Consider the following 25,738-nt stretch of genomic DNA (forward strand, 5'->3'; position numbering starts at 1 on the left):
TTGCCCCAGACAGGTCAGTAAGGGAGACATGGAATTACAGGGGCTTAGAGCTGCTGGCTTTTTTTTTTTTTTTCTTTGAGACAGAGTCTCCCTCTTGTCACCCAGGCTGGAGTGCAGTGATGCCATCTTGGCTCACCGCAACCTCCGCCTCCCGGATTTAAGCGATTCTCCTGCCTCAGCCTCCTGAGTAGCTGGGATTACAGGTACCTGCTACCATGCCCTGCTAATTTTTGTGCTTTTAGTACAGGTGGGATTTCTCCATGTTGGCCAGGCTAGTCTCGAACTCCTGACCTCAGGTGATCCACCTGCCTCCCAAAGTGTTACAGGTGTGAGAGTTGCTGGCTTTCTTTTGATTTTCTGAGTTACCACCTTCTCAAGCACAGGAGAGCAGTTCTGGGGCCCTGGGAACTCCTGTATACTGGATCTTCCACAGTATGGATCTGGATTCTTCTAAGAGATGGAGGGACAGAGGGAGACTCCTCCCCTTTGCTTGCCGCGTGGACTCTTCTCGCCTTACACTCACTGAAGTCCAAGATTTCCACCATCCTGTGGTTTCTTTCTTTCTTTTTATTTTTTTTGAGACAGAGTTTCACTCTGTTCTCTGGTGCCCAGGCTGGAGTGCAATGGTGCGATCTTGGCTCACTGCAACCTCCACCTCCCAGGTTCAAGTGATTCTCCTGCCTCAGCCTCTTAAGTAGCTGGGATTACAGGCATGCACCACCACGCCCAGCTAATTTTGTATTTTTAGTAGAGATGGGGTTTCTCCGTGTTGGTCAGGCTGGTCTCAAACTCCCGATCTCAGGTGATCCGCCCACCTCAGCCTCCCTAAGTGCTGGGATTCCAGGCGTGAGCCACCGCGCCCGGCCCATGCTGTGGTTTCTCATAGCTCTTCCTCTAGTCCAGGTCCTCTCCTGAACTCTGTGCTTATATTCCTGGCAGCTTCTTAATCACCTCTTCTTGGGGTCTCAAAGTTAACACTCTTAAGCTGAAGTCTCTACTTTACCATTCTAAAACGAATCCTCCTTCTAGAATTCCTATTAAGGGCTTTCTAAAGCACTGATGTGACTGTATATCTCCCCTCTTTAATACACATACACACTCACACACACAGATTTATATACATATATACAGCTCCCCTGAGTAGCTGGGATTATAAGCGCCCACTACCAGGCCTCGATAATTTTTTTTATTTTTAGTAGAGATGGGGTTTCACTATATTGGCCAGGCTGGTCTCAAACTCCTGACCTCAGGTGATCCACCTGCCTCAGCCTGCCAAAGTGCTGGGATTATAGGCATGAGCCACCATGACCAGCCTCTTTATTCTTTTTAATATTATCACAAGTTATTTATACTTCCTTTCTCTTGTTCTTGATCAGTCTCATTAGAGGTTTATCAATTTTATTACTCTTTTCAAAGAACCATCTTTTGTTTATCTGGATATTTCTCTTGATTTATCTCCCTCTTCACTAATTCTTTCTCCAGCTGTGTCTCATCTACTCTTAAAACTATCTACTTAGTTATCGTATTTTTCAGTTCTAGAATTTCCATGTGGCCTTAAAGTTTCAAGATTCCTGCCAAATTTTTTATCTTGCCTTATAATTCCTTGAATATTTTATTTTTTATTTTTTTGAGATGGGGTCTCTCTGTGTCACCCAGGCTGGAATGCAGTGGCACAATATTAGTTCACTGCAACCTCCACCTCCTGGTCTCAAGCAGTCCTCTCACCTCAGTCTCCCACGTAGCTGGGTCTACAGGTGCACACTGTCACACCTGGCTAATTTTTGTACTTTTAAGTAGAAACAGGGTTTTGTCATGTTGCCCAGGCTGGTTTTGAACTCCTGGGTTCAAGCAGTCTGCCTGCCTTGGACTCCCAAAATACTAGGATTACAAGCATGAGCCACCACACCCAGCCTAGAATATTTAATTTAATTAATTTTATTTTGAGACGGAGTCTCACTGTCACCCAGGCTGGAGTGCAGTGGGGCAATCTTGGCTAATTGCAACCTCTGCCTCCTGGATTCAAGCAATTCTCCTGCCTCAGCCTCCAGAGTAGCTGAGATTACAGGTGTGTGCCACCATGCCCAGCTAATTTTTGTATTTTTATTAGAGATGGAGTTTCACCATGTTGACCAGGCTGGTCTCGAACTCCTGATCTCAAGTGATCCACCCACCTTGGCTTCCCAAAGTGCTGAGATTACAGGCATGACCCACCACACTCAAGCTATTTATTTATTTTTTTAGAGATGGGTCTTGCTCTGTCACCCAGGCTAGAGTGCAGTGGCATGATCATGGTTCACTGCAGCCTTGAACTCCTGGTCTCAAGTGATCCTCCCACCTCAGCCTCCTGGGTAGCTGGGAGTACAGGCACAAGCCACTTCATTATCTGGGTCACCTAAGGGTCTGTTTCTTTTGTTCTTTTTTTTTTTGTGGAGACAGAGTCTTGCTCTGTCACACAGGTTGGAGTGCTGTGGTGTGATCTCGGCTCACTGCAACTTCCACCTCCTGGGTTCAAATGATTCACTTGCCTCAGCCTCCCGAATAGCTAGGATTACAGGCCTGCACCACCACGCCCAACTAATTTTTTTTTTTTTTTAATTTTTAGTAGAGATGGAGTGTCACCACGTGGGCCAGGCTGGTCTCGAACTTCTGACCTCAAGTGATCTGCCCGCCTCTGCCTCCCAAAGTGCTGGAATTGGAGGCGTGAGCCACCATGCCTGGCCTCTTTTGTCCATTTTTTTGTTTCTCATTTTCAATCCCATCTCGTCCCATTGTATGACTGGTTATTTCTGATTGAGTGGGGGCATCCCATATGAATAACTGTAGAGGAAATTGGAGGCTCTGGGAGGCGTCATCTTCCTCCAGAGAAGACAGATCTTTACTTCTGGCAGGTGGCCAGACGGTCGGTCAACTTCCAATTGCCCTTACTCCTAGTGGGTGGCCCCTCAGGGAGCCAACCCAACCCAAAGTTTGAGGGTTAGGGGACGCTTACCAGGGTCTTTCAGCAGGCCTTGAACTTCAGTCTCCCCCTCAGCCCTGTGTGCCTGTGAAAAGCTCTGCTCCGTTCCTCAGCTCCTAAGCAGCTGTGTACAGGAAAAGTGTCCCCAGTGCCAGGCTCACCTGTCTAGGTTCCCTCTTCTCCCAGATCTTGACCTCACAATTCATGACTGCCTTGCAGGCTCTTCAGTACTATCAGATTGTTTGTTTGTTGAGACGGGGTCTCCCTCTGTCGCCCAGGCTGGAATGCAGTGGTATGATCTTGGCTCACTGCAGCCTCCACCTCCTGGACTTAAGTGATCCTCCTTCCCCAGGTGCTCACGTAGCTGGGACCACAGATGCACACCCCACTATGCCTGGCTTTTTTTTTTTTTTTTTTGACTGAGTCTGCCGAATTACCCTAAGAATTGCTAAAAGTGAGAGTTACTCCCAAATCATCTACAATACAGACATATTATTTTGTTAAGCAGAGTAATTTCTTTTTCTTTTCTTTTCTTTTTTTTTTTGTGAGATGGAGTCTTGCTCTGTCACCCAGGCTGGAGTGCAGTGGTACAATCTTGGCTCACTGCAACCTCCACCTCCCCAGTTCAAGCAATTCTCTCACCTCTGCCTCCCGAGTAGCTGGGATTACAGGCATGCACCACCATGCCTGGCTAATTTTTGTGTATTTAGTAGAGATGGGGTTTCACCATGTTGGCCAGGCTGGTCTCCAACTCCTGACCTCAAGTGATCTGCCTGCCTCGGCCTCCCAAAGTGCTGGTGGCTCACACCACCATGCCCGGCCCTCAGTAATTTATTTCCTAAAAAGGAAAAGACGTATTAGAGGACCACAAGATAAAGTGGAAATCCCTCACCATGGCAGTTAAAGCCTTCACCATCAAGTTACCATATCCCTTACTGCTTCCTTCTCACAGTTCCCTTCCTGAACTCAGGAAGCTGTCACTGGCCACGCGGCCCTGAACAAAAGGCTCCTCTGTGACCCAGAGCGAAGGCCCGCCCTGCTGCCTCCCGAGCCCTGGTGATGGGAGCTAGAAGGGTGTCCTTCCTGTCCCTGCACCCTGTCCCAGCCACTGGAGGAACTCAGGGTGTGCTGACAAGCACAGGGAGGTCCTGACCCTGAGTGTTGTGGGGGTGAAGGGGATCAAAGAGCCCCAGGAGCAGGTAAGGCCTCCTCTGCTCCCTGCTTGCTGGGAGCATCTCCACTCCCTGCTTGCTGGGAGCATCTCCACTCCCTGCTTGCATCCCACCCAGGGCACAGGGTCTGGCCACTCCATCCTCAGGACTCCAACGGCCTCAGCACAAACTCCCACTTCCTCAGCACCAGTTCAGTGTCCTCTGCCCAGATGTCGAGGTGCCACACGGTGACTGCTCTGTCCATAGGAACAGCGGCATGCACACCACATGGCCAGTGTGGGCCATCTCATCCGTGCTCCCAGCCCGCAACCCAGCCACGCTCACCATCACCATGTCTGTCTCCATGAAGGTGGGATCAAGGGAGCAGACGGACAACACCAGCTCCTGGAGTCCTGGGCCAGGTCCTGAGGTGAGTGGAGACCATCCCAGGCTCTGACCCTGACCCCATTGCCCAGAGAGGTCACCCGGGAGGCAGGGGGCAGTCCAGTTGCAGTGGGGGAAGGAAGAGCCTGACCTTTGCAGTCACACAGACTGGGCTCTGCTGCGTTTAGCTGTGTGATCTCAGACAAACCTATGACCTCTCTGGGCCTCTGTTTCGTCATTGTGAAGTAGGGGCGTCAGGGGGTTGTTGGAGGACTCAGTGAACAGATGCAAGACCTGGGTTAGAGGCTCTGCCAGACGCTGCGGACATTACAATCCTGGCCATCCACCGAGGGCTTCCTCAGGCTGGACTCTGCACTGAGAAGGGCCTGCTGAAGCAGCTGGTGCCCTGGGTCCCGCCCTAGTGACTCAATGGCCACCCTGAGTCCCAGGGTCCAGAAGCCTGCAGACCTGCTGGGGGACCCCCCACGGCACAGCTCAGGCCAAGTCAGAGGAAGCACAGGGAAGCGAGGGTGGGGTGTCCTGTCCAGGCACCTCTGGTGAATCTCTGGGCGTTCCTGTGGTCCCGCTGCAGTGCCTGCTCTGTGTCAGCCAGTCCCACCAGGGCCGCTGCGGCCAGCACCCCCACCTGGTGCACGCCTCCACCCAGGGCTTTTTGGAGGCACCAGGCTTCTTCAATGAAGTCTTTGGGCCTCCCAGCTAGGGACCCTACTGGGGCACCCAGGCCCTGGGAGGTGGAGAGGAGAGACTCCTGCCAGCACACATCCCTGTCCTTGGTCCAGGGTAGGCACTGATGCATAGCCCTGTCTGCAGAGGTGTTAAAGGGGAACCTGGGGCCGGCTGCCAGGGATGGAGCTCAGGAATCCAACACTGCCTCCTGCTGGGGCGTCCCACCCCACCTGTCTGTTGGAGGCCAGCCCAGGGCTTTCCCACCTTGGAGAGGCAGAAAGACACAAAGTCACAGTGCTCCACAATGTGGGTGGTGGGACATGCAGGGCCAGTGCCATGTTCATCAGCTGGGCCCCATCCAGGTGGACCCGGGCCTTGTAGGTCTGGGCCAGGAGGTGCACCTGGAGATGAGATGCACCTGGGGACGAGGTGCACCTGGGGACGAGGTGCAGGCACCTCAGAGGGGCCAGGCCTGAGGGAGGCATAGAGGAAAGAGGGGTCTGGGCTTAGCTGCCTGAGGAATCATGAGGGATCAGGAGACCTGGCTGGTGACTGGCTCTGGCAATCTGGGACCTGAGCAGTCAGGCTGTGCTACCTGAGCCTCCGTGCTGGGCTCTGGGAGGGGCTGGGGGTGCACACTTAACCCAGCTTTGTCGCACACTGACCATGGGCCAAATGCTAGCCATGGGCCAAGGGTAAATGTGTGTCACCTCATTTAGGCTTCACGACAACTCGAGGGAGACGCCACTGCTCCCATTTCACAGGCAAGAAACGCAAGGCTTGGAGAGTTAGGCTGCTGCCTAATTAGTGTCTGGTAAACAGCAGAGCTCAGACACTGCGGCCTCCTCACCTCGTATGTGGGTGGCAAGGACCAGGTGGCGGGCACTCACACGCGCTTGTTCCTACAGCCTGATGGGGCATGTGTTTCCAGGCCAAGACAGCAGGCCCTGGCGCTGCTCTGGGACTTGGCTCTCAGGGCTTGGAGGTGGGGGCATCTCTGCTCTTGGGCTGGTGCAGGGACTAGGGGCCCTGGCCTGGGGCAATAATTCCCTTTGTGTCTCAGCCTAGGACCATACATGTGTTCTTCCTGTAACAGGTCTGGCCACTGATGGGTGCCCATGGCACAAATCAGAGGGGACTGAACCCCAGGATGGGCCAGGGGCACAGGAAGCCAGGATCAGGCTGGTGGGGGGCGCACAGTAGTGGGGCCGGGCCTACCTGGTGTAGGTAGAGTCGATGGAGAGGACTCGGCTCCCCAAGGTGCTGTGAGTTCTCCAGGCAAATGAGCTCGCAGACCTGGTGGTAGGGGCTCCGGAGGCCCCGTGTGATCATCCTCTCCAGCTCAGCCAGGTCCAGGGTGCTATGGGGCAGGTCTGGAAGGGAGTGGGAGTACACTCTAGCAATCTGTGGGTCAGGGAGGGGATGAGGGCTGAGGGGTCCAGGGGCATCTCCTGGCAGAGTGGGGGGCTCCTCTGGAGTAAGGAGCCAGACCCTGAGTCCTGTGCTGGCTCCCCTGAGCCCTGGGCCTTGGAGCCTTTCCTCTGTTCTGTGCACCTGGACAGACGTCACAGCTGGGGGGCACTGGGCCCCTCCCCTGTTAACTCTTCAGATGCTGCTGTCTGGCTCCCGTCCGGAGCGCGGGAGTGCTCAGAGTGCCCACTAGAGGGCAGCAGGCACCAAGCACCGCCCAGGTGTCTGCCCCGCAAGCCTGGGGCCAGCCCCAGCCGCTGCCGCCCCCACGTGGCAAATCTGGGGCTCTGCTCTCCTTCCTTCCTCCCCTGGAGAGGCCACCATCCCAGCCAGCTTCTCGGTGGCTGTCCCTTTCTTCCCTCTGCAGGTCTCAGCCTGGTGCCTTACCCCTGAGCAGCCTGCGCTGGCTGAAGGATGCCCAGGGCCCCAGGTGAGCACTGCCTGCTCCTTACCTGAGCCACCCCACCCTGCTCATAGATGTGGAGGTGGCACTCCTGCCCAAGGAGGAGCTGGGAGCCCTGGCACTGGCAGTGACACATCCCTGAGACAGAAGCAGGGCAGGTCTTGGCACTGAGTCTGGAGGCATGTGGCCCTGCTCACTGTGGCCAGGCTGAGCCCTAAGGCTACAGCCAACTCAAGTGCCTGAGGCCAGCAAGGAAACAGCAACTTCAAGACACCTCAGTGCCATGTGCTGGAAAACCATCCCATTAAACACACAAGTCTAGGATGGCCATGCTGTGCTGGGAATCGCTGGGCCACGCCCAGCCTGCACACCTGCGCCCTGAGGCCCCTCCACAGAGCATCACCTGCTGGAGAAGTTGCTGCGATGCTGCTTCTTGGTGGACAAGCCGTCAAGGCACCTGCAGCAGTCAGACCCTGGCAGGAAACAGATGGCGCACACACACTGGGAAACTGGCAGTGTTTAATCATGGGATGGTTTACTGAGGGGAGGCAGGAGCAGGGAAGCCCTGAGGACAGCCCTGAGGGGTGAGAGGAGGGCGTGGCTGCAGGAACCCAGAGCCAGGGCTGTGTGGAGAGGTCCCTGGCGTTGGCCCAAAGGCCCTGGGGACCCTCGGAAGAGGAGCTGGGGAGGAGCAGACCTGTAGCCCCCACTCTCTTCCTCCCCATCTCTTTCCAGGCCTCCCCACCGGCTGAACCAAACAGAAATGCAGGAATGTGGTCCACGAGTGTCACAGCTCCCCGTATGCACTGAGGACCTGCTGGGTAGACAGAAGTCACCCTGCGCTCACCAGAGATGAGGTTGGCCATAGTGTTGGAGGGCACAAAGAGGGTGCGCTCCAGCCCTAGCAGCTCCACAGGCATTTCTTGCAGCTCTGTGGAGGGACAGGGAAGCCATTGTGCTCGCACACTCGGGTGTCAGCACCGTCCACACCGCTTTCCCTGTGTCACTTGGGCCAGAGCATGCCCTGAGCCCAGGTGAGGCCCCCAGCCCGAGGCTCTGGTGAGCGGCCAAGTGGGTTTGGAGCCCCGTCCACCAGCTGCACACTCTGTGGGCTTAGGAACCACACATCCAGCTCCACAGGGCCCTCAGTGAACTCTGCACCCACCTCTCCAGGGCCATGGCCTCTCCCCGCTCCCCCCAAGAACCTCTCTTGTGGTTTGAACCCGTCTCTGGCAGGCCTCACACCTGTCTCACTTCCTTTCCCCTCAGCCCTTTGCAGGTGGGGCCTGTGGTTTCTCTGCTGACTTCCTTTCCTCATCAGGAGGGGTGACTGGGGGACTGGACAGGGCATGAGGGCGAGGAAGGCTCCCACTCTTGCTGTAAAGCCCACTGTGGTGCCCCGCAACTGTGGCATCAAGTCCTTAGCATGACACTCAGGGCTGGCGTGACCTGGCTTCTGCCCCCAGCTCCTCAGAGCCTCCTGCACGCTCCACTCCTGCCACATACCCACCTGAGCCCTGAAAGCCTTTCTCACTAGTCTGCTTCTGCTCCTGAAGCCCCTGCCCTGTGAGCCGGCACTTCCTTCCCTGCCTGGGACGCTTCCACTCAGCCTGCAGGAGGGTTCCTCTGGGAAGGACCCTTCCCCATGAGCCACAGCCTCTCCCCATCCTCTCCCCATCCTCTGCTTCCCAGGGCACCTTCTATAGACTCCCGTCAACTCAAGCACCTCCCCAGCCTCTCCTTGAGTGGCAGTGACTTGTTGACATGTGAGGCTGCCTGGGAACATGGAGGTCAGCATCTCCGGCAACACGAGGCGGCAGCTGGATACATGCTCAGCCCCAGCCACCCCTTAACAGACAGGACCTCAGGATCCAACTGGCGACCCCATGGCTTGTCCTGTCCTAGCTGAGGGGTGTGCACACCGCAACAGTCAAAGTGGTTCACTATGGCAACTCACAACCCAGGGCTGGGGCTGGGGGTCACTGTACCCTGGAGACACTCCCTAGGTTATTAGAACCCACTCCTTGTGAGGTGCAGCCTGTAGAACCTGCCCCTTTCTATATCTATTTTCCGTTTGCCTTCTGTCGGGGAAGGCAGTGCAGGAGAACAGTTATGGGTTTCAGAGTCAGAAGACCCGGGTTCAAACCTTGGTTCTGCCATTTACTAAGTATGGGGCCTGGAGCGCCTCCCTCCACATCTCAGAGCCCTCCTGTGCAAGACTGGACCTCACTCATCTCAGGGGGCAGCTGGGTGACAATGCAGGGCACACACAACCACCTGGTGAGCCTGTAGAAATGCAGGTTCTCCTCAGCGGGCCCTGAGAATCTGCATTTCTTTTCTTTTTCTTTCTTTTTTTTTTTTGAGACACAGCCTTGCTCTGTTGCCCAGACTTGAGTGCAGTGGCATGATCTCGGCTCACCGCAAGCTCCGCCTCTCGGGTTCATGCCATTCTCCTGCCTCAGGCTCCCGAGTAGCTGGGACCACAGGCGCTCACCACCACACCCAGCTGATTTCTTTTTGTATTTTTAGTAGATATAGGGTTTCACCGTGTTAGCCAGGATGGTCTTAATCTCCTGACTTCATGATCCACCTGTCTCGGCCTCCCAAAGTGCTGGAATTACAGGCTTGAGCCACCGCGCCTGGCCTCTTTCTTTCTTTTTTTTTTTTTTTTGAGATGGAGTCTCGCTCTTGTTGTACAGGCTGGACTGCAGTGGGACAATCTCCGCTCACTGCAACCTCTGCCTCCCGGGTTCAAGTGATTCTCCTGCCTCAGCCTCCTGAGAAGCTGGGATTACAGGCGCCCACCACCACACCCGGCTAATTTTTGTATTTTTAGTAGAGATGGGGTTTCACCATGTTGGCCAGGCTGGTCTCAAACTCCTGACCTCGTGATCCTCCCGCCTCAGCCTCTCAAAATGCTAGGATTACAGGCATGAGCCACTGTGCCCGGCCGGAATCTGCATTTCTAACTTTCAGATAACAGCCGCAGGCATGCAGAGGGCAAGTCTATCCTGTGGCAGGTGTTCATTAAACCCATTTATGTCGGAGGTTGCAATTTTTTGAATTGTTGCCATCAGACCTTGGCGATGACCTTGAGCAGTAGGATATAAATACCTCCCAGATGCTTAGCGTTCCAATAATGGAACACTAGGCATAAATGGATTTTAAGCGCCAGCAGAGCCACCTCCCCTGCGTCCCAGTCCACCACGGACAGCGCTCTGTTGCCGCCTCCACGACCCCCGGCCTGCACGCCGGTCTTCGCCGTAGTCGTCCCCCACGACTGCCTCTGCCATGGCGCGCCTCATGGCCGGCCTGGGCGTGGTCACCGTGTCGCTGCGCAGGCCCACCACGTGGGTGCGACCCCCGCGAGGCTCCCAGACCCCCGCGCCCGGAGAGCTCCATGTACCGGGGCCGTCGCTCGGGCCAGTCTGCGGAGCATGGCGCGGGCAGCGCCCGGATCCCCATTCCGGCGGGAGCTGCTGACTTTTGTACTCCCCAGCGAGGGCGGCGGGAGCGGCGGGGTCGGTGCGGCCAGAATTCCTAGCGCTGGGAAGCAGCCGCCCTGGGCCGGGGGTCCAGCGAGCGGGACCCGTGGCACGCTGGGAGTTGTAGTTCGCGCTCCCTCGCGGCGTGCCTGCGCGAGCGTCTGAGAACGGGCCGCGTGGCACGCTGGGAGTTGTAGTTCATGCTGCGTCGCGGAGGAGAACCAGCGAGCCCGTGATGCTGAAGCAGAAGGTTCTGTTCATTGAAGGAGAAACCGAGGCCGAGCGAGTTTCGTTTGTTTGTTTGTTTGTTTTTTGTTTTTTTTTGTGTGTGTGTGTGTGAGAGAGAGAGAGAAACAGAGTCTCGCTTTGTTGCCCAGGCCGGAGTGCAGTGACGCAATCTCGACTCACTGCAACCTCCGCCTCACAGGTACGAGCAATTGTCCTGTCTCAGCCTCCTGAGTAGTTGGGATTACAGGCGCGCGCCACCACGCCCAGCTAATTTTCTTTTTCTTTTTTTCTTTTTTTCTTTTTTTGTATTTTTAGTAGAGACGAGGTTTCACCATGTTGGCCAGGCTGGTCTGGAACTCTTGACCTCTGGTGATCCGCCCGCCTTGGCCTCCCAAAGTGCTGGGATTACAGGCGTGAGCCACTGCACCTGACCCCGGGCGAGTTTTTATAGCTCAGACGCTCGTGTGGCACTTGCTGTGTGCCAGGCTCTGTCCCAGGCCCTTTGCAAATATTAGCACAGTTAAGCTCCCAACAACTCTAGGAGACGAGCGCTACTGCTATCCCTGCCTTGCAGATGGGGAACAGGAGACGCCGAGCTAACAGACAGCTGGAGGCCACTTGGGTAGGAATTGGTCGGGGCGGGGTGCGGCTGTCTCCAGAGGGCAACCCTAAATCACCGTGTCATGCCGCCCCTAAAACGCAGCTTCCCTCGTTTATTGTTTTCAGTATTGATTTGTTGAGCAAGTTCGTTGCGCCAGGCAGTGTCCAGGTGCCAGGCAGAGGGACAGGGCAATGGCTCCACCCAGGTCCCAGTCTAACAGGAGACTGCTAAAAGGGTGCGTGGGGAGCCCCTCCTCCATAGGCCTCTGGCCCTGGGCAGACTGCCTTCGTGGGGGCAGGGTGGTGCTGAAGTTCAAGCCAGCTGTGTGGCCTTGGACAAGCCACATAGCCGCTTTGTGCCTCAGTTTCCTCAACTGCAGATTGGACTGTTGTGAGCATTCAGTGACTGGATATGTGTTTGATGCTGACCCCAGTGCCTGGCTTGCTGTAAGCTCAGGGTGGTCACCCCACTGTGGCTATTTTTACATTTTTTAAGACAGAGTCTCACTCTGTCCCCCAAGCTGGAGTGCAGTGGTGTGATTACGCCTCACCACAGTCTTGACCTCCTGGGCTTGGGTGAGCCTCCCGCCTTAGCCTCCCAAATAGTTGGGACTATAGGCAAGTGCTACTATGCCCGGCTAATTTTTCTGTCTTTTTTGTAGAGACAAGGTCTTGCTGCGTTGCTCAGGCTGGTCTCAAGCTCCTGAGCCCAAGCTATTCTCCCTCAGTCCCACAAAGTGCTGGGATTAGAGGCGTGAGCCACCGCCACCTGCCCAGCTGTGGCTGTTATTATCATTGTCGTTACTGATCCCAGCTTGGAACCCTGAGGGCCCGGGGGCTTTGGGGTGCACTCTGACTCAGTCCAGACTGTGGGGTGCCCTTCCCCCCAGGGGTTCCCCACAGGGAACACAGGCACCCATTGCCACTCAGCGGTTCCTTTTCTTGGAGCCACGGGGGCTGTCTGTCCCCCATAGGAGAAAGTAGATCCAGGAGGGGCCACAGCTCCTGGGCCAAGCGTCTGGTGAGGGTGAGGAGGACACCCATCCTAGATCAGTCATGGCCAGGCCTCTACCACAAGCCAGCTCCAGGCCAGGCCTGGGGACTTAGGGCGAGCAGAGGTGGCCTGCCCTCTAGAGCTCAAGTCCCAGGGGTGGGGGACGAGATGCTGGCCGTGAGAGGATGGCAGCGAGGGAGCAGCTCTAACAGGCCCAGTCCAGGCAGCAGGGCAGGCTTGGAGGAAGCAGTGATTAGGCTGAGCTTCGACTTTTGACAAAGGGAATAGCGGGGTGAAGGCTGCGGGGAGAGAGGAGCTGCTGCATTTGTGGCCCTGAGGGCCAGCGTGGCTGGGGAAGTGAGCAGGGGTGGGGATGGAGCCCAAAAGCTACATCCAGGGCTGGGTGACCTCTCAGGGGCTCTCCATCTCTCTTCCTTCAGCTTGGTGGGAATCCTAAGTACCCGCAGGGTCTGTGGTCCCAAGGACACCCATCTGATGGACAGGCTTGCTGCCTTCCCCTCCCCAGAGCCCTTCTGGGCCTGACCCGCAAACTGCACCAAATTCCTGCCCTTAGAAAACAAGCCCCTTATCTCATTGTCCGGCTCCAGACCTTCTGCTGGGAAGTAGGGGGCGGGGAACGGAGGCCTCTGTGGGAAGGAAGGGAGGTGGATGGTCTGGCGGGGCAGGGGTTGGGGGCAGGGATAGCAGCTGTCAGGGGAGAAAGGGGACAAACAGATGGACCCCAGGCCCCTCCCAGCTGTGGCAGAATCACCGAATGGCCTCCTGTTTGCCGAGCTTCGCAGTCTGCAAGCCTGCCCTCTGCAGCTTCCCTGTCAATGCTTCCAGCAGCCTTGCAGGGGGAGGATGGGCAGGGAGGTTGGGGTCATAGAGGCCCGAGGACCCTGCCGGAGAGGCACAACTGATCACTCAACAGGACCTTTCTCCCTTTCTCCCAAATCAGAGCTGTCTTCCCAGATAGGTGGCCTCTCCCTGGGGGAACCTGGGGCAGAACAGTTTCCTTCTTCCAGGTCCTCCTATCTAGTCCCCAGGTCACCCGGGCCACCCCTGCCTTGTCCCAGTGGGGTCTGACAGTATGGAGGAGCAAGAAGGGTGGGCTCTCATAGGGAAAGGTGCAGTGAGGCCTGTGGCGGGTGGACCCTTTGACCGCAGCTTGGCCTCTGGGGGGTTGTCTGGGCTCCTGCGTGTGTGTGTGTGGATGCATGCGTGTGTACGTGTGTGTCTCTGTGCGTGTATGCACATGCGTGTGTGTGTGCACATGCATGTGTGTGTGTGACCCTGGCTGCAGCTGAGATCTGAGTTGTCTTACTGGTAAGCTGGGGACAGGCCACAGTTCTCAGGCTGGGATGAGAAACCCAAAGCCCTGTGTGGAGCCAACTCCACTTCCCCCACTGCAGTCACAGCACCGACCCTCTTTCCTCGCCCTCTCTGCGGTTCTTCTTGACATTTCTCACTGTCCGGAGCCGTGTAGCCCGGATATTGCTGTGGCCTCTGTTGCTTAAGCTCCACATTGCGGAGACAAGATGGCGCACTTCCTGGTTCTTCATCATCAAACCTTCCCGCGCGCGCGAACTTTTCCCGCCGGCGGGTAAATTACCTCCCGCGCCCGGAGAGACTAAGCCTACCGAGCATGCGCCCGGTGACGTCTTTCATTCCCCGCCTGCTCCTAGCCCTTCCCCCTATTGTCAGCCTATATAAGGCGTTGCTTTTCCACCATTAAACGAGACTTGATCAGAGCACTGTCTTGTCTCCATTTCTTGTGTCTCTTGTCTCTTTCCATTCCCACCCCCTCCTCCAGGGTCTGCGTTGTTCATCCCGCGGGTCGGGACACGTGGCGCCCAACGCCGGGCTTGGATACGAGGGAATTGCGTGAGGAAGAGGGCGCATAGGACGGCCGGCAGCTAAAGTAAAGAGAAATCCCTTCAACCGCCGCGGGAGCCTGCTGCGTCGGAATTAAGGGTAAGTTCCGCGCCCGAAATGGGACAAGAATTAAGCCAGCATCAAATCTACGTAGGACAATTAAAAGAGGCTTTAAAGACACGGGGAGTAAAGGTTAAAAGTGGTGACTTATTTAAGTTTTTTGATTTTGTGAAATATACTTGTCCTTGGTTTCCTCAGGAGGGGACCATTGATGTAAAAAGATGGCGTAGAGTAGGAGACGCCTTTCAAGATTATTATAATACCTTTGGCCCCGAAAAAATTCCTGTAACTGCCTTTTCTTACTGGAATTTAATCAAAGAGTTAATAGATAAAAAGGAGGCTGATCCGCAAGTAATGGCTGCGGTCGCCCAAACAGAGGAGATTTTAAAGGTCAGTTCTCAGACAGACCTCAGGAGCCCCCTACCAGATAAGGAAATGGACCTTATTTCTCTTGAGAGTGATGATGAGGGGGCCAAGGCTCCTTCTGTAAAAGATAAAGTGGTGCCAGACAATAAAAAACCTAAAAAATACCCAATTCTGCAAACATCACAAAACAGTAAAAGTAATGATAATCCTGACCCATCAGAGGTAAATTGGGATGAGTTAGAAGATGAGGCAGCTAAATATCATAATCCTAACTGGCCTCCCTTTTTCTCGCGCCCACCTCCTCCTATAATGGGACACGTGGCGCTTCTGCGCCCAACGTAATGGCAGTAGTTAATCCAAAAGAGGAACTCAAAGAAAAAATCGCTCAGCTAGAAGAACAAATTAAGCTAGAAGAGTTACATCAGTCATTAATTACTAGGCTACAAAAATTAAAAACAGGAAATGAGAGTGTAACCAATACAGAGAATATGGGAGGTTTCCCTCGCCCACTTCAGCGGCCCGGACAACATGCCCCAAAAGGAAGATTTTCTACTAGCCGAGATAGAGAAGAATCCTCCCCTAAAGATATCTTCCCGGTAACTGAAACAATAGATGGACAGGGCCAGGCCTGGAGACATCATAATGGATTTGATTTCACTGTCATAAAGGAATTAAAAACTGCTGTTTCTCAATATGGAGCTACTGCTCCCTATACTCTTGCTATAGTAGAGTCTGTGGCCGATAACTGGCTTACTCCAACAGATTGGAACACACTAGTTAGAGCAGTTCTTTCAGGGGGAGATCACTTAATTTGGAAATCAGAGTTTTTTGAAAATTGCAGAGATACAGCCAAGAGAAACCAACAGGCAGGAAATGGTTGGAACTTTGATATGTTAACTGGCTCGGGTAATTATACTGATACAGATGCTCAAATGCAATACGATCCTGGGTTATTTGCACAAATCCAGGCGGCTGCTACAAAAGCCTGGAGAAAACTCCCTGTTAAAGGGGACCCAGGAGCTTCGCTCACTGGAGTTAAACAAGGACCTGATGAGCCATTTGCAGATTTTGTACATAGACTCATAACAACAGCAGGAAGAATTTTTGGAAATGCCGAGGCGGGTGTAGATTATGTTAAACAATTGGCTTATGAAAATGCCAATCCAGCTTGTCAAGCGGCAATCCGACCCTATAGAAAGAAAACAGACCTAACTGGGTATATCCGTCTCTGCTCAGACATTGGGCCCTCTTACCAACAGGCTTAGCAATGGCCGCAGCTTTCAGCGGACAAACTGTAAAAGACTTCCTTAATAAAAAAAAACAGAGAAAGGGGGATGTTTTAATGTGGCAAAAGGGGACATTTTGCAAAAGATTGCCGTAAAGATTCAAATACAAACCCCGAAGTAAAAGTTCCAGGCCTCTGTCCAAGGTGTAAAAGAGGTAAACATTGGGCTAATGAGTGTAAATCTAAGACTGACAGTCAGGGAAATCCATTACCACCCCATCAGGGAAACGGATTGAGGGGCCAGCCCCAGGCCCCGAAACAAGCTTATGGGGCGGTCAGTTTTGTTCCAGCCAACAACAACAATCCATTTCAAAACTTAATAGAGCAACCCCAGGAAGTGCAGGACTGGACCTCTGTGCCACCTCCCACACAGTATTAACGCCTGAGATGGGGCCCCAGGCTTTAGGCACTGGAATATATGGGCCTTTACCTCCTAATACCTTTGGGTTAATATTAGGAAGAAGTAGTGTTACTATGAAAGGTCTACAAGTTTTTCCAGGAGTAATTGATAACGACTATACTGGAGAAATTAAAATAATGGCCAGAGCTGTTGACAATATCATTACTGTTCCTCAAGGAAATAGAATCGCACAATTAGTCCTCCTGCCTTAATTGAAACAGCTCATAAAGTACAACATTCTAACAGAGGAGAGGGAAGTTTCGGGTCCTCAGACATATATTGGGTACAGCCAATCACTAATCAAAAGCCCTCCCTGACTTTGTGGCTAGATGGTAAGTCGTTCACAGGATTAATAGATACGGGGGCTGATGTAACCATTATCAAACAAGAGGACTGGCCCTCTCATTGGCCTACCACAGAAACTTTAACTAATTTAAGAGGAATTGGGCAAAGCAATAATCCCAGACAAAGCTCTAAATACCTTACTTGGAAAGACAAAGAAAATAATTCGGGCCTCATTAAACCGTTTGTTATCCCCAAATTGCCTGTTAATCTTTGGGGCCGAGACCTGCTCTCCCAGATGAAAATCATAATGTGCAGCCCTAATGATATAGTTGCTGCACAAATGCTAACCCAGGGTATAGCCCCGGAAAAGGACTAGGAAAAAGAGAAAATGGTATTCTACAGCCTATTCCAACTCTAGGACAATCTGACACAAAGGGTTTGGAAATTTTTAGTGTTGGCCACTGACATGCCTGCACCCCAAGGTGCGCTGACCCCATAACATGGAAGTCAGATGAGCCCATTTGGGTTGATCAGTGGCCATTAACCCATGAAAAACTTACTGCCGCCCAACAGTTAGTGCAGGAACAATTAGAGGCAGGACACATTACAGAAAGTAACTCTCCCTGGAATACACCCATATTTGTCATTAGGAAAAAGTCCGGTAAGTGGAGACTATTACAAGATTTAAGGGCAGTAAACGCTACTATGGTCCTCATGGGTGCCTTACAGCCCGGGCTACCTTCTCCGGTAGCGATCCCTCAAGGATATTTTAAAATTATCATAGACCTGAAAGATTGCTTTTTTACAATTCCCCTTCACCCTGCCGACCAAAAACGATTTGCCTTTAGCTTACCATCTATCAATTTTAAAGAACCAATGAAGCGTTACCAATGGAAAGTGTTGCCTCAAGGTATGGCTAACAGTCCCACCCTGTGTCAAAAGTATGTCGCCACAGCCATAAATTTAGTTAGAGAAACATGGAAACAGATATACATTATACATTACATGGATGATATTCTCATAGCAGGAAAAATAGGAGAACAAGTCTTACAGTGTTTTGCTCAACTCAAGCAAGAACTAACTACGGCAGGGTTACAAATAGCTCCCGAAAAAATACAATTACAAGACCCCTACACTTATTTAGGCTTCCAAATAAACGGACCAAAAATTACTAATCAAAGAGCAGTCATCCGTAAAGATAGGTTACATACCCTCAATGATTTCCAAAAACTCCTTGGAGACATTAATTGGCTCCGGCCATACTTAAAACTTACCACGGGAGAGTTAAAACCTTTATTCGACACCCTAAAAGGTGACCCCAACCCTAAGTCCTTTAGGTCGTTGTCAAAAGAGGCGCTTTTATCGCTCCATAAAGTAGAGGCGGCTATTGCTGAACAATTTGTCACCAGCATAGACTATTCACAGCCATTAACCTTTTTAATATTTCACACAACACTAACACCTACTGGTTTATTTTGGCAAGATAACCCTATTATGTGGGTCCACTTGCCTTCATCTCCCAAAAAGGTATTACTCCCCTATTATGATGCCATAGCAGACTTAATTATTCTAGGAAGAGACAATAGCAAAAAATACTTTGGAATTGAACCTTCTACGATCATACAACCTTATTCTAAGCCACAAATCCATTGGCTAATGCAAAACACTGAGACGTGGCTGATTGCTTGCGCTTCTTACGCTGGTAACTTGGATAACCATTACCCACCAAATAAGCTTATCCAATTTTGTAAGCTGCATGCTTTTGTCTTCCCTCATATCACCAGTAAAACACCTTAGACAATGCCTTATTAGTATTCACTGATGGGTCCTCCACAGGGACTGCTGCATATACCTTTGCAGACACCACTGTTAACTTCAAAACCAGTCATACTTCAGCTCAACTAGTGGAGTTGCAGGCCCTAATCGCAGTGCTGTCAGCCTTCCCTAATCAGGCCCTTAATATTTATACTGACAGTGCATATTTAGCTCACTCAATACCTTTACTTGAAACCGTAGCACAAATCAAACATGTGTCAGACACAGCCAAACTATTTTTACAATGCCAGCGAGTAATACATAACAGATCAACACCTTTTTTCATTGGACATATTAGAGCTCATTCAGGATTGCCAGGACCTCTATCCCAAGGCAACCAAATGGCTGACTTTGCAACCAAGACTGTAGCTACAACTATAGATACAAATTTGAATCAAGCACAGACCGCTCACGCTTTACACCACCTTAATGCTCAAACCCTAAGATTAATGTTTAAAATAACTAGGGAACAAGCTAGACAAATTGTTAAACAATGCCAGACATGTATAACTTATCTGCCAGTCCCTCACTTAGGAGTAAACCCAAGAGGGCTAGTTCCCAATATGATCTGGCAAATGGATGTCACCCATTATTCAGAGTTTGGTAATTTAAAATACATCCATGTATGTATAGATACATTTAGTGGATTTATATTAGCCACCCTACAAACAGGTGAAGCTACCAAACATGTAATAGCCCATTTACTACACTGTTTTTCTGTAATTGGAAAACCTAAACAATTAAAAACAGATAATGGTCCTGGCTATACATCTAAAGGTTTCCAAGACTTTTGCCTAAAATTACAAATAAAACATACTACTGGTATCCCATATAATCCTCAAGGACAAGGAATCGTTGAAAGAGCTCACTTATCCTTAAAAACTACCATTGAAAAGATAAAGAAGGGGGAATGGTACCCTACTAAGGGCACCCCTAGAAATATTCTTAATCACACACTCTTTATTTTGAATTTTTTAAATCTAGACGATTTAAACAAATCAGCAGCTGATCGATTTTGGCATTCTGACTCCAAAAAACAATTTGCCATGGTCAAATGGAGAGACCCATTAGACAACACATGGCATGGTCCTGACCCAGTGTTAATCTGGGGCAGAGGCTCAGTTTGTGTTTTTTCCCAAACTCATGATGCAGCCAGATGGCTACCAGAACGGCTGGTGAGACAGGTGCCTAACAATAGTCAATCCAGGGAGTAATTTTCTCCCTGAGAATATTCTTTTCTCTATTTGCAGAGATGAACCCCAATTACAAATTCCTCTGGATCCTAGTGCTGACTTACCAAGCATTCCAGGCATTCCAAGTTCATGCCGGCTTTGGCGATCCACGTGAAGCCATTACAATAATACAACAGCGACATGGTAAGCCTTGTGATTGCGCTGGGGGATATTTTGCCAGCCCACCTGAAACCTATATCACAACTGTATCCTGTTCCTCTCACACTGCATACCAGCCAATTAACTCCCTTAAGTGGCAGTGTGTATCAACCCCAACAATATCTAGTGGAGAAAATATTGGGCCCTGCCCTTGCACCTATTTTTGGGATTCTATACACAGCTCCTGTTACACCGCCTATCAAGAATGTACCTCTGGCGGTAAAACATATTATACTGCTATCCTAACTAGATCTAGAACCCCTACTTTAGGGGCCAGTAATGTCCCTTCAGTTCTAGGAAATACCAATAACCTTGTAGCAGCTGGCTGTACTGGTATTGTAGGGCAGCCTATATGCTGGAATACTCGCCCTCCTCTTCATATCTCTGATGGAGGAGGACCACAAGACAAGGCCCGAGAAATCATGGTACATAAAAAACTTGAAGAATTACAAAAGTCCCTGTTCCCAGAACTCCACTACCACCCTTTGGCCTTGCCCAAAGCCCGTGGTAAAAAAAAATTGATGCACAGACTTTTGATCTCCTCACCGTTACACATTCTACTCAATAATTCCAACTCTGATCTAGCCAATGATTGCTGGCTATGTTTACCATCAGGAACCTGTTCCTCTTGCCATACCCAGTAATGACTCATATTCCACATCCAATCCTTCCTGCCCCATCATCCCCCCCTTTTTAGTGCAGCCCTTCGAGTTTGCTAACTCCTCTTGCATCTATTCCCCGTTTCGTAATGACTCATATGATATTGATGTAGGCATAGTTGAATTTACTAATTGCTCTATTGTCTCTAATGCTTCCCATTCCCTGTGTGCCCCAAATAGTTCAGTTTTTGTATGTGGCAATAATAAAGCATACACATACTTGCCCACAAACTGGACGGGACTTTGTGTCCTAGCCACCCTTCTGCCAGATATAGACATTATTCCTGGAGATGAACCTATACCTATTCCAGCCATAGATCACTTTTTAGGAAGACCCAAAAGAGCAATACAATTTATCCCTTTACTTGTAGGATTAGGCATAACTACTGCCGTAACGACTGGGGCTACTAGCCTAGGGGTTTCTGTTACTCAATACACCAAATTATCTCGCCAATTGATCTCAGATGTACAGGCCATTTCAAGTACTATACAAGATCTACAAGATCAGGTAGACTCTCTGGCAGAAGTAGTGCTTCAAAATAGAAGAGGCCTAGATTTACTAACTGCAGAACAGGGAGGTATCTGCTTAGCTCTACAGGAAAGGTGTTGTTTTTACGCCAACAAGTCCGGGATCGTCAGAGACAAAATCAAACGACTGCAAGAAGATTTGGAAAAACGACGGAAAGAAATGATTGAAAACCCATTTTGGACTGGTTTCCATGGACTCCTCCCCTATATTTTACCCTTGTTAGGCCCTTTGCTTTGTTTATTGCTGTTACTTTCTTTAGGACCTATAATCTTCAATAAGCTCATGACATTCATTAAGCAACAAATCGAGGCAATCCAAGCCAAACCCATACAGGTCCATTATCATCGCCTTGAACAAGAAGATCACGGTGGTCCATACTTACACTTGCTATAAACCACCTTCCTTGTGCGCTGAACTGGACAGCCAATGACGGGTAAGAGAGTGTCATCCCTCACTAACCTAAGACAGGAGGGCCGTCATAGCTACTGCCTAATCCCATGACGGGTACCAGTGAAGAGATGTGTCACTCCAACCTAAGACAGGCGCAGTTCCCGAGGGAATATCTTCTAGTCGTTTAATAATATAATAAAAAAGGGGGACCTGTCCGGAGCCGTGTAGCCCGGATATTGCTGTGGCCTCTGTTGCTTAAGCTCCACATTGCGGAGACAAGATGGCGCACTTCCTGGTTCTTCATCATCAAACCTTCCCGCGCGCGCGAACTTTTCCCGCCGGCGGGTAAATTACCTCCCGCGCCCGGGAGAGACTAAGCCTACCGAGCATGCGCCCGGTGACGTCTTTCATTCCCCGCCTGCTCCTAGCCCTTCCCCCTATTGTCAGCCTATATAAGGCGTTGCTTTTCCACCATTAACGAGACTTGATCAGAGCACTGTCTTGTCTCCATTTCTTGTGTCTCTTGTCTCTTTCCATTCCCACCCCCTCCTCCAGGGTCTGCGTTGTTCATCCCGCGGGTCGGGACATCTCACCAGAAGGGTCATCGTCACTGGAGGTCCTAGGGTCATCTCCTGCCCCAACGCAGGCTGGCCCTGGCCCCACACGCCAGCTGCTCCCTTCTCTCCTGAATCCCTGCCCTCCAGGACTGGCCCCTGCAGCCCAGCTCTTCCCAAACTTCTGAGCTCTGTCCGTGGGGGCAGTGGGGCCTCTCGGCAGGGCTTCCTCCCTGGCCTCTGTGGGATCCAGCCCTTCTGCCTCCCAGACGTCTCCCCGCCCCACACTTGGGCTTGCAACACTTCTGTTCCCGAATGTGCTGGCCTGTCTTTCACCCCGAGACCTCTGCACCTGCGTTCTGTCTGGAAAACCCCCAACCGTCGGCACGCGTCCTTGGTCACCACCTTCTCCGCCTTCAGATCTTAGCTGAGACGCCTCATTCTCCATGAAGCCCTCCTAGCCCAGCCCAGCGGACGATGGAGGTGGCCCTCCTGCGGTGCCTGTGGCACCTTTTCTTCCCTCTGCCCACGGGTCACAGCTGCCTGTTTACTCCTCTGACTTCTCCGTGTGGCTGATGCTCTGTGCGTGCAGGGCCCAGACACCCTCGTCCTTTGCTGTGTCCTGCGTGCCTAGCCCAGCGCCAAGGCCACAGGACTCAGTAAACACCTGCCAGGTGACTGACCCTCGAGGGACATGTGGTTCGCCATCGCCCGCCCCTGAGACCCCCAGGCAGCTTGGGTGCATCGTGTGAGACCCCTGTGCAGAAGGACATGGCGGGGATTCCAGGAGAACAGGGCCTGGCCTGGCCTCAGCCTCTCAGAGTCAGATCTGGGGGTCCCAAAGACAGCCCCCTCCCTGGCCTTCTTGAGAGATTTTCGGCTCCCCTGAGCAGTGGGAGGCCACTGGGCCAGCTGGAGGGGGGCTTGTGACATAAGCCCCAGGTGGGCTGCCTTTCACGGCACCCCCCGCTCCCTGGCACCCGCCCAGGCGCAGGCGCTGGGGTGTGGGTACACACTCACACGCTGAGTTCAGTGTGCGGATTCCTGTAACGCTGCGCTGCTGGCAGGAAGTGCGCGCCGGGGAGGCTGCTGCTGGGAACCCGGGGCTGGCCCTGCTGAGATAAAGGGAGGCAGCAGATCGCAGCTGGAGATAGCAGCCCTGGGTCCTGGTAAACAGGTCGGGGGGGGGAGGTCGGGGGGAATGTCCTTTCCATCCCATCCTCTTGGCCCTGAGCCTGCAGGATCTATAGGGCCCTAGCCTAGGCCCAGCCCCGATAGCTTGATATTCAGAGGGGAGCTGTTGGCACTGCCCTCATCAGTCCCAGTCTGGGGGACTGGGTGGCAAAGGACTGGGCGCTGGGCCTGGGGGCCTGGCCGGGCCCACGGTGGGCATGCACTTGGCCCACGTGGGGGCCACTGGGTGTCAAGGTCATGTGTGCTGTTGGGAGGGTGGGAAGGGAGGGAGCTCCTCCAAGCCCCTGCACTTCCCCAACTGGGATCCCCCAGTGGGAAAGATGTGCCTCTCCAGGTTCGCCTTCAGCACCGTCTCCGGAAATCCAGAGTGAGGTGCCACGAGGGTGCCAGACCAGAAGAGAATGCGGGGTGGAGTGAGAGCTGCTCCCCAGCCAGGTGCAGAGCAAGGGGGGCTACAGAGCTGGGGAGACCCTGTGCGTGACCCCAATGGGCAGCCACAGGATGTTCACCCACACTCCATCAGCTCATCGTAGGCTGGGCGGGAGCTGGGCATGGCCCATTCCCAGTGCCCAACACAATGGGTGTTCAAATACACTTGCTTGTTTAAAAAGTTAAGAAATTTGGCCGGGCGCGGTGGCTCACACCTGTAATCCCAGCACTTTGGGAGGCTGAGGCGGGTGGATCATGAGTTCGGGAGATCGAGACCATCCTGGCTAACACGGTGAAACCCCATCTGTACTAAAAATACAAAAAACTAGCCGGGCGAGGTGGTGGGCGCCTGTAGTCCCAGCTACTCGGGAGGCTGAGGCAGGAGAATGGCGCGAACCTGGGAGGCGGAGCTTGCAATGTGCTAAGATCGCGCCACTGCACTCCAGCTTGGGCAAAAGAGTGAGACTCCATCTCAAAAAAAAAAAAAAAAAAAAATTAAGAAATTTACCACTCATACAGAAATGTGCATGAAGCATATTTGTACAGTGTTACAAATAAATACATATAAAATAAACTCCCATGCCGTAGCCACTCAGATCAAGAAATAGTCCATGGCTGGGTGTGGCGGCTCATGCCTGTAATCCCAGCACTTTGGGAGGCCAAAGCAGGCGGATCACCTGAGATCAGGAGTTCGAGACCAGCCTGGCCAACATGGTGAAACCCTGTCCCTACCAAAAATACAAAAAATTACCCAGGCATGGTGGTGGGCGCTTGGAATCTTAGCTATTCAGGAGGCTAAGGCAGGAGAATCACTTGAACTCAGGAGGCAGAGGTTGCAGTGAGTCGAGATCATGCCATTGCACTCCACCTGGGTGACAGAGCAAGACTCCGTCTCTCACACACACACAACACACACACACACACACACGAAAGAAATAGACCATGGCCAGGATTCCAGAAGTTTCCTTCCTATGTACAACCTCTCCCCCTGCAGAAGTTACTGCAGCCCTGACATTTTTCTTTCTTTTCTTTCTCTCTCTCTCTCAGTCTCCTCTCCCTCTCTCTCTCTCCATATATATATTATATATATATATATATTTGTTTGTTTGTTTGTTTGTTTAGAGATAGAGTCTAGCTATGTTGCCCAGGCTGCTTTTGAACTCCTGGACTCAAGCGATCCTTCTACCTCTGCCTCCCAAACCTCTGGGATTACAGGCGTGAGCCACCAGGCCTGGCCTGGCTTGACTTTCATGGTCAGGACTTGCTTTTCTTTATGATTTTTGCCACCATGGATGTATCCCTTAATAGCAGTTGAGTGTTGAGTGTGGCCTGTGTGTGAACTTTACAGAAGTCGAATCAGGGTGTCTCCTTTTATGTCTGGCTTCGTCAGGCTGGTATTCTGTTTGCCAGAGTCACCTGTGCTGTGGCTGTCGTTTATCGTCTGCTGCCAGGCACTTTTCCACTAGGTTCCTAGAGCATAGTTTCTTTCTCCATTCTACCCGTTTAGGAACATTTGGGGTTTTGTTTCCAGACTGGCCATGTACGGTGGTGCTGGTGTGCGTTCTTATTTCTGTCTGCTGGGGTCCAGGAGCCTGCTTCGGGAGGGCAGGCGCCTCGTGGAGGGGCTGCTGATTCTGGGGTCCCTCATCTGAAGCTTTACGAGGTGGGCCAAATCCTTTCCCAAAGTGCTGGGAATGCTCTCCTCCCTCACTTTCCCACACTTGTCCATCTCAGTAACGCTAGTGTTATCTTAGCCGTTCTTGTGGTATGTGGTGATATCTTCTGGCAATTTTAATCTGATCTCTTTTTTTTTTTTTTTTGATGGAATCTCACTCTATCACCCAGGCTGGAGTGCAGTGACGCGATCTCAGCTCACTGAAACCTCTGTCTCCTAGGTTCAAGCGATTCTCCTGCCTCAGCCTCCCGAGTAGCAGGGATTACAGGTGCCCACCACCACGCCCAGCTAATTTTTGTATTTTTAGTAGAGATAGGGGATTCACTGTGTTGGCCAGGCTGGTCTCGAACTCTTGACCTCAGGTGATCTGCCTGCCTCAGCCTCCCAAAGTGGTAGGATTACAGGCATGAGCCTCTGTTCCCCGCCTCTTTTTTTTTCTTTTTTTTAAGAAACTGAGTCTTGCTCTGTCA

General features: G+C 52.1%; 1 protein-coding gene across 1 annotated transcript; it reads right to left on the bottom strand.

Annotated features, from left to right (window-relative positions):
- Positions 1–2,666: 2,666 nt before the first annotated feature.
- LOC117066573 lies at positions 2,667–13,887 on the bottom strand. The gene is given in 7 exon segments (XM_033181949.1): positions 2,667–5,489; positions 5,492–5,579; positions 6,397–6,551; positions 10,458–10,697; positions 12,903–13,066; positions 13,131–13,260; positions 13,800–13,887. Coding segments are annotated over 7 exon segments (1,137 nt in total). The 3' UTR covers positions 2,667–5,217.
- Between the last annotated feature and the right edge of the window lie 11,851 nt (positions 13,888–25,738).

The sequence above is a fragment of the Trachypithecus francoisi genome, unplaced genomic scaffold (genome assembly GCF_009764315.1).
Source record: "Trachypithecus francoisi isolate TF-2019V2 unplaced genomic scaffold, Tfra_2.0 Lachesis_group20, whole genome shotgun sequence".
NCBI classification, from domain to species: Eukaryota; Metazoa; Chordata; class Mammalia; order Primates; family Cercopithecidae; genus Trachypithecus; species Trachypithecus francoisi.